Source organism: Trachurus trachurus (assembly GCF_905171665.1).
Source record: "Trachurus trachurus genome assembly, chromosome: 13".
Taxonomy (NCBI): Eukaryota; Metazoa; Chordata; class Actinopteri; order Carangiformes; family Carangidae; genus Trachurus; species Trachurus trachurus.
In genome coordinates this window covers 28,869,869-28,879,491 of record NC_139892.1, presented here as the reverse complement: position 1 = coordinate 28,879,491, position 9,623 = coordinate 28,869,869, and the positions used below count along the sequence as shown (strand labels likewise).

The following is a 9,623-nucleotide window of genomic DNA, read 5'->3' as shown; positions in this document are numbered from 1 at the left end:
CGGCCATCCTTCCATGATGTACCTGTGCAGCTTTGAAAGCTCTGAGTCGTTTCTTGTTGACTTGGCGATCCGTCTTGCACTCAGTGGTGCCCCCTCCAGGTGCTCACACACCAGTGCATCAATGTATGCGGACACTGTCTCTGTTCCGGCATCCTTGGTCTCAGGCAGCGGAACACGTGATAATCCATCTGCGTTGGCATGCTTTTCAGACTGGCGGTACAGTATGTGGTAATCATATGCAGATAATATGATGGCCCACCTCTGGATACGTGCTGCCGCCATTGTTGGAAGTCCCTTATGCTCTCCGAACAGTGTTAGCAGAGGTCTGTGGTCTGTAATTAGGTTAAACTGCCGTCCCCACAGGTATTGGTGGAACTTTTTCACACCAAACACCAAGCTCAGAGCCTCCTTCTCGATTTGTGAATATTTCTTCTCTGCTGGGGAGAGAGACCGTGAAGCATAGGCCACTGGATGCTCTTTTCCATCTGGCGTTGTGTGCTGAATTACCGCTCCGATCCCATAAGCAGAAGCATCACATGCGAGAGTTAGCGGCAGGTGAGGATCGTAGTGCATTAACACTTTGTCACTTGTCAAAAGTTGTTTACACTTGTTGAAGGAATCTTGTTCAGCCTTGCTCCATCTCCAGGTGGTTTCATCTTTTAGCAGGCTGTAGAGCGGTGCAAGCACTGTGCTCTGCTGCGGCACAAAACGTCCATAATAGTTTACCAGCCCCAGGAAAGCTCTTAACTCTTTGACGCTTGTGGGTGCTGGTGCATCATGTATGGCTCTCACCTTGTCTTGGGACGGGTACACACCTTTTTCATCCAGCACATGACCCAGATATTCAATCTGAGTCTTGCCGAACTCACACTTGGACTCTTTCACCCTCAATCCGTTCTCCTGGAGACGCTGTAGAACTCTGTCCAAGTTCATGAGGTGCTCTGCTTCGTCTCTGCCCATTATAAGGAGGTCATCCAGATAAACCACCACGTTGAGGTCCTTCAGCAGGTTCTCCATAATTCTCTGGAAGATACTGACAGCAGAGTTTACACCAAAGCAGAGGCGGTTGTAAACAAACAGTCCTTTGTGAGTGTTTACAGTTGTATATTTCTTGGAGTCTTCATCAAGTAGTACCTGTTGATATGCTGAAGCCAGGTCTATTTTTGAGAACAACTTCCCACCACTAAGTGTTGCCAGCACCTCCTCAATGCGTGGTAGGGGGTATATCTCGGTGTTTGTAGCCTGGTTCACAGTAACCTTGTAGTCGCCGCATAAACGGAGTGTGCTGTCCCGCTTGGTTACCGGGACTACTGGGGCAGCCCACTCACTGTGCTTTACAGGGGAGATGATGCCATCTTTCTCCAGCCTTTCCAGTTCTTTTTCCACTTTTTCTTTCATTGCAAAAGGCAGGGGGCGTGCTTTGTGGAATTTTGGGGTTGCCTCAGGCTTGACAGAGATTGTTGCCTTGACGTCCTTTAATGTCCCGAGCTCATCTCTGAAAACTTCACTGTATTTTGCAATCACCTCAGGAATAGACCTGGGCGGCTGTGTATGTCCACTGACAGTTTTAATCATTCTCCAATTGAGTTTTATTTGTTCAAGCCAGTTTCTCCCACACAGTGAAGGACCCTTCCCTTTTACAACTACCAGTGGCAAATCAGCAGTCTGATCTTCATATGTCACTTTAGCCATGAACTGTCCTCTCACTGGGATGGGCTGACCTGTGTAGGTTTTTAGCTTGACACTCGCGCCCTCTAGCGGTATGTGTGAGAATGATCTTTCGTACACAGTCTCTGAGATAATGCTGACAGCGGCTCCCGTGTCTATTTCCATCAGTACATGAACCGCATTTACTTCAAAGTCAACGCTGAATGGCCGCCTGTCTGTGTCACCTGCACAAAGCACTGGGAACATATCCACTTCTGCCCCTTCTGCATGGACATAGCCTGTGGTGACTTTTTGTGTGCGCCTCTTCTGCGCTCCTCTCTTCTCATGCGTGGGACCGCCGGCCCTACACGCTTTTTGGATATGCCCCACTTTATTACACTTATGGCATCTACTGTCCTTAAAGTAGCAGTCACTAGCGCTATGATTCTTGCCTTTGCATCTATAGCACTCTTTTTGTGCTGAAGGTGAGTGTCTCTGTTTCCCGTTTACCTTGTTAACAGAAAAAGCGCCGTCTCCCTTCCTCAGCTGCTGCACATCTCGTTGAGCTGTTTCCATGTTCATTGCGAGTTCCAGGGCTTTTGCAAAAGTAAGTCCGTCCTCTGAGAGCAATTTCCGCTGGCACGCTTCATTATTAATCCCGCTGACGAAACCGTCTCGTAGGGATTCATCCAACCGGTCTCCAAAGTCACATTTTGCGGCTAACTGTTGTAGCTCCGCCGCGAACTGAGAAGCCGACTCATTACTTTTCTGGACACACCTACGAAACCTGAAGCGCTCCGCGATGACCAACGGTTTAGGCTCGTAATATCCCCGCAGAACGGTCACAATCTGCTGAAAACTTTTATCCTTTGGCTTTTCTGGCTGGACCAGATTGCGCAAAAGTCCGTAGGCAGAAGCCCCCATTGTGCTCAACAGAGTCGCCACTTGTTTGTCGTCTGCAACATCGTGTGCTTCGAAAAAGAGCTCCATGCGCTCCACGTAGGCAGACCATGGCTCAATTTCAGGCTTGAACTCGTCCGGTCTTGCAAAGGTCGCCATTTACCTCGTCCAGTTTATCTCGTCGCCAATTATGTGGTGTATTATTCCAATAACGAAGGCAGCTGCACACGTTTAGTAGCTTTTACTATGCAGTTCGGGGTAAACAGTACAACACAGGTAGCACGTGAGTATTTTACAGAAGCCTTACTGGGCATGCGCAGACCACTACTCCAGTACGGCAAGCCTACCAGGTCAAACAGTAATAAGGAATACGGCATTGCTGTAATACATCACAGTTCCCATTTGTGTTAAGTGCAGGCCTAAAAATCCCGTGAATTTATTTAGCCTATATTTTATAAATTATATGTAGGACCAGAGCGATATCAATGATGGGACGTCGGTCAGTGTGCGTTCGCGGTAAAACTATTTGCACTTCAGTCTAAAACCATGCCGCCTGGGTGATTTTGGCTGCTGCCTTGGTTAAAACGTGTGTGCATGGGGGACCGTTCAGATGTATCGTCATTACTTTCAATATAGATGCGCATCATGCGCGATCACAATGTGTCAGTGTTGGGTCAGACCAAGATTCTCCCTCGGTGTCTCTCCTACTGTTTCCCACGGAGCTCTGCCCCGTTTGAAAGGTGAAGGAAGCCCATATGTGAAAAGACGTCAGGTCAGTAAAATGTTGAACAGGCTGATAATCATGTGAAAGTGAAGCAACCTCATTCATAGTTCGCTCTGATTATACAATATCCAATGTAGACGCGCGACATGCACGCACACAACCGAAAGCAGCACCGTAGCTGCGCGCATTCGATGCGACGGCGACGCGCTTGTTTTTTCGTGCACGAGTATCAGCTGTGCGCTGCAGACGTGCACGGTTCCCTATGTTGCTGTGTCAGGCAGGTGTTTCCCACAGAGCTCTGCCCAATTTAAATAAACACAAAGGTTTCCAAAGTGCTGTACAGACAAACATAATCACAGAAGGCTAAAAATGAAGTAAAGGTGAGGTGTCAAGATGGGGGGGCGACCGCCATTCCGAAGGACCGCCATTCCGACGGTCTGCCAGTCCGAAAATTCCCGAAGGTCCGTCATTTCGAACTTCCCGAGGGGCCGCCGTTCCGAATGTGTTTTATTTTGAAAATTGACCGGATTCTCTCGTGGTTTGACTTCCTGCCCGGCTTGACACGACGCGCCGCGGGGACAGCGCCCGACCGGCCCCTCCCCCTCCCCCTCCGCCTCCAAAGTTTCACCCAGGTGCGAGTCTGATGCATTACATCCATGGTCTGATGCAGCCGCGGCACTCCTGCTGAAAATAAATGTCCTTGCTCTGTGCTTTGGTTAGGTTTAGGCAATGTAGAAAGGAGATGGTTAAGTTTAGTGAAAAGGTTAGGTAGAGGCCAATAAAATCGCAGTTAATATGTATCTCCCCCGGGAGTCGAACCCTGATCCACCGCGTCAAAAGCAGATGCTCTGACCACTACGCTACCACCGCAATTAGGCTTCTTTACTCCGTGCCGTAAACCATTCAAGATTTTTTCAGGTTCGGAATGGCACCCTTTCTTTCAGGTTCGTAATGGCACCCTTTTCCCATAAATAATTAAGGGTCGGCATTCCGACAAATTAAAGTAAACGTTCGGAGTGGCGGCCCTTCGGAATGGCACCCTGGAACCGTGACGGGCTCCCGCTTGGCCCGTGGCGATAATGTAATCCCCCGCGATGACGTAGCGAACGCAGCCATGACTGTTAACGCCCCTCTGCAGCCCGTGTGAAAATCAGCTGCAGTGTCTCATTTGTCCACGGGGAGGAGCAGTGATTTTGACCCGAGTTAATCTGTCAATCACTTTTCCTCCTCCTTTCTTTTTTCCCTCAGATGAATCGCTATAATTGCCTCCAAAACAGGCGATCTATAAGTAGCTTCAAAGATAAATAAACACCGACAGAGCACAAAAAAAAATGTATATCACTCGCAGTTTACCTGTCTACAGAATTTGCATTCTAGTAAATGTTTGCCTTGTGGTGGTTTTAATGGTAACACTGAAGCATATGGTGCGCAAATAAACCCTAACCAATAAATGACCAACATGCCAACGTGTCCGTGAATATAAACGCACGAGACTGTGTCAAATGAAAGTGTGGTCCTAAGTGACCGTCCTTATATTCAAACAAGAGGAAAGAGAAATAATTATAATAATATAATATATTATATTAATTATAATTAATTATAATTAAAATAAAACCACATGATTGTGCGTCGTGCGCCCTCGTCATGGCACAGCTGAGACTAAACATAGGCTACTGGATGTTTTTTGTTTGTTTGTGTGAAACCTGTAATATAAACAGTTATTTACAAGCCCCTCTTTCAGTTTTTGCCAGTCGGCAACCATGAAATCTGCTGTGCATCTCTGGCTTGCTCATTCACTCCCGATCCGCAAATAAATAAATACATTTCTAGTGACCACAGCGAGTCACGTCTCAGAACCACGGGCTACATTTGTGTATTTATTAGGGCTGTGCAAGTTGCGTTATGGCAACTCATTAAACCATAACGCCGACATTTATTATTATTTTTCACCACAGAATACTAATATCCCTCCCCCTGCGCTATGCTGACCTGACGCGTCTAGAATGGTTGACAGCTCTCTCTCTCTCTTTTTTTCACTTTTAATGATAAAGGCACGTCAAACCAGCCATTCCCATTAGGAGAGCCAAATGCCTGACGCGTGATCTACTGGCACTGACGCACCTGTCTTAATATGGAACTCAACATGAGAGCGAAGGTGCGCTCTGCTCTTATTTCCATCTCACCCCACACACGTCGACCTGTGTCTTGTGAAGACGTACAGCGCGATGGAGAGAGAGAGAGAGAGAGCATACAGTAGACTATACAGCGCGCACTGCACACCAGCTGATCCGCCGGTCCACTGAGATAAGCAAGTTAGTCAGATAATCAGGGCCGTTGCTAGGAATTCTGGGGCCCCTGAAAGAATACTAAAGTGGGCCCCTGCCCCCTGACTTTTCCACTTTTTTTTTGATCATTTTTTATTTAGCCTACTCTGTTTTGATGCTAATGCAGCATTACTATGAGTATTAGTCAGGGTCTTATGCAGAATAATTCAGTCATACAAAGATTAGACTAGGTGCAAGCAGGTGTCTTCAACTTTGTGAAGTTGTGATATCAAATCGGAATGGGGTTTATAGGGGGATTGACAGTATAGGCTCGTGCTATAACTAGTACATTATAGTGAAAAATCAATACATTTAATTAATAAATTTAATCCAGAGGAAGTACAGAGTTAAATGAAATTCCAGCACTGACTCCATATGTTCAGAACATCTGCAATCCTGTGTGTGTGTGTGTGTGTGTGTGTGTGTGTGTGTGTGTGTGTGTGTGTGTGTGTGTGTGTGTGTGTGTGTGTGTGTGTGTGTGTGTGTGAGAGAGACAGTTGAGGGTCCTGTCACTATGCCTCCTATTGATTATGCGCCCTGGCTACTTGGCCAAGGGGATGTCCCTTTGTCCGAATGGTTAGCGCACATGACTGTTACCCGGGAGTCTGGGGTTTGAAGCCCGCCCTGGACCCTCTTCACCTTGCCACATGTGCCTTTCCTAACCTCTGCCATGAATCACTGTTGCAAAATTACAAAAAAATTTGTAAGATAGATAATAATGTAAGATAATCATGAAAATAAAAATGTTTAAAGCAGGACCTTTTAAGGAAATACCTGCTCATTTTCTAATCAATTCATAGTCAAAGCAGTGGGGGATGCTTGGAGATGGTAATGCTCTGGAGCAGGTGTGAATGTTCAGGGGTTTGGAGTGTGTTGTTGCTCAGGAGAGAGTCTGGTCCAGCTAGCCTTCCAACATAACCTCCCCTCCCCCGGTCCTCCTTCAAAGTTGAACAGCCAGCTCCATTGCAGGCTCTGTGCGATTTGTGTGACAATGGGTGACCAATAGGTGGCCCATTAGGGCAAACAAAAGACTGAGCAATGATGATGCTAATTCCCTGGTCGAAGGCATGCACTGAATACCTGCAACTGCAAACATCTTCCAAAAGGCTTTCATCACTCCCTTAGTTTTTTCCTATTTAAATGTAGATTCACAGTACATAAATTGTGATAAAAAAAAATGACAGTAGGTATTATTAGCTACAACAATTTATTTCCAGATAAAACAGTGGCCAGCGCATCTCCAGTAGGTCTGTTATAATTTCACTTCTTAAATCAAACATGTACTCGTGGTTCTATGAATTATGTGAATTTCCACTCACCACCAGCGGCGGCACTTTAAATGCCGCCTCTGGCGATATGTACTGTTCTGTGAGAGAAGCGCCATCTCTTGGTCATGTCATGTATTTCATTGAATGGGTGGAGTTCCAGTAAAAACTAGTCACACCCAGGAAAAGGAGGGGGTCACTCCAGCTGCTGGGACTTTGCTGGAGCTCTGCTGGAACTCTCATGGAAACAGCATGGGAACAGCATGGCAGCAGCATGGCAGGGGAATTTCTATGTGGCTCCCACTGTAGTGTGGCTGCACCTTAAAATTTCAGACATGTCAGAAATTCATCCGACCGTCCGACGGTGGTTCGGCAGCCGGCGATCGGTCGTTGCTCCCCCCTGTACACTGTATGAATAAAGACGCACGACGAGACGGAAAATCGGGCCTGAGTGTCGCAAGGTCATGCGACTCAAAAATCGTGTCAAAATCAGGCTAAAATCGTACAGTGTATGCCTGGCTAAACATACAGTAAAAGTTGTTGTCAACTCCCCTTAATCTTCCAGTTATCTCTGCTTCTCGTGGTTCTGTGTCACTAAAGCACAGCCTCACTGCTCTCTCTCTCTCTGTGTGTATGTGTGTGTGTGTACTGCATATACAGCCCTGTCTCATCCAGGGAATAGAGAACTGTGTCAACAAATAAATCAATGCATGGAAAACTATCCCTTTATAATATTAAAGAGAATATCAACTATGGATGAAAACTTGATGACTGGTTGCTACCCACCACTTAACTGAATATTATTACTTATTACAATGTGGTGTCAGACCTGATGCTGATCTGTCATCACTGATACCAGTTTGAAGCAAAAACACAGAAGCCTGCTGTCTAATCACCTAATACAAGCCCATCATGCACATTTTTCATAGAAACATAAAGAACACACATTCAATATGATTAGGCTAACTCTTAATTTAATTTGTCAATTGTTCCGTTTATACAAGCCAAAGGAAGCATAGTATTTCAATGCTTGAAAAAAAACCTCATCTCTGAGGCCGTAAATGAGAGGACTCAGACATCTTGGTGCAAGATAAAACAGTAAAAAATTTAAGTACCTGACAATTTCAAACAAATTGTAGTTAATCTGAATCAAAGCAACTTCTACAAATGGACACCACATCTGGATGAGACAAAGCAGAAGCTGAAAACCATGAAGAGCCACTGTTCTCAACCCTTTCCTTGATGACTGTTTATCCTCTCCTGATGCAGCTTTGGCCACTTTCATTATTTTGACATAGGAGAAAACAATGATGATGGACATAATCAAGAACTGGACTTGATAAATAGCTGACCTAAGATTATGCTGCCATATGTGTAACATAAACAGTTCCACTGAACAGAAGTAATATTGTTTGTAAAAGCCAAGTGATGCTGATGCAAAGAAGGTGGAGAGAATGAGTATCGCTGGTACAGAGCTGAGGGCATGAATGATGAAAATACAGTTCAGAGTATTATGCATGGAGCTCAGCTCTCCATGGCGCAGGGGCATGCATATGGCTACATAGCGCTCCAGAGTCATTGCTGCCAGAGTAACTGGAGTGACTGTAACATACAGAAATAATGCAATAAAGATGATAATGCATACCCACACTTCAATAGTAATACTAAAATGGGTGAAGATAAGAAGGATATCAGACACAAACAACAAAAAACTGTCTGACAGTAACGTGACAGCAAATAAGATGTAACGAGCAGTTGTGTAGAAATATTCCTTTTTGAAAAAAGTTATGATGAGCAACAAGTTGACGAAAAGAAAAATCATCACCAGCGTCTGCAAAACAACAAACTGGATTTTTAGCAGCAAGTAATCATAACTAGACATTGAGTTATTAGCAGCCATATGTTCATATATTTGTTAAGCAAAGTCACACTTGGTGGCACTGCCAAAAATTAGTGTCCTTATGTATGCCATCAATACAAAATTGGGTTGTTTTTGCAAAATGATCAAAGTCTGATTTGCTCAGGTAGTGTGTTACAGACAACACCAGGCTAGACCCTCCATGTTGTCCAAGCCTTCAGAGAAAGTGCTGGTTACTTTAAAGACTCTCTCTCTCACAGAGTGATGTGATGTAACCCTCTCAGGTAAGGCTATTTTCTAGGCGAGGGTAATTTTTTTTAAGAGATAATGAAGCTTAAAAGTTGAAAGCCAGTTTTTCAACTTTTCAAATCTCTTGTATAAACATACTGTTTCTCATGGAAGATTTTTTGTGTGTGTGTGCCTTAAACAGGTTTAAAGAGACCTAGAGGAGTTTCCTTTTGGTTATAAAAGAGTCTCATATTAATTAAATGTGGATAAATCTACATTACTCATACTTGTTAATGTGTCCATTTTCAATAAATATATCGTTGTGTCTTTAGGTTACAAGTGTGACCCACACTGAATGTGTTCACATTTGTTTTAAATTGTATTTTATTAGGGCCACGGGCAATCGCACCGGGCACTGGTCCCAACAGCTATGAAATAGCTGCAGGGACCAGTGCCCGGGCAAAGCCCGGGCACTACTGTTATTGTGTGGATTTTTTCCTAGTTATTATTTTCTTTCTTCATCTTCCGGACGACTTTCGATTCGCAACTATTATTATTATTATTATATATCAAAACGTGCGGCTTCATCGGGATCGGTGGGCTATTACTTTTCTCAACAGTTTACGAATTTTTCGCGACGTAAGTCGCGAAAAACTGCGCAAAATTTTTGCATGTAA

The 9,623-nt window shown here is 44.8% G+C and overlaps 1 protein-coding gene across 1 annotated transcript; it reads right to left on the bottom strand.

Moving 5' to 3' along the window:
- Positions 1-7,842: 7,842 nt before the first annotated feature.
- On the bottom strand, positions 7,843-8,742 carry LOC310996314 (odorant receptor 131-2-like; the record flags this gene model as incomplete). Its single annotated transcript, XM_083985690.1, has 1 exon — positions 7,843-8,742. The coding sequence occupies one exon, from the start codon at positions 8,740-8,742 to the stop codon at positions 7,843-7,845; it is 900 nt and encodes a 299-aa protein (XP_083841816.1).
- Positions 8,743-9,623: the final 881 nt, after the last annotated feature.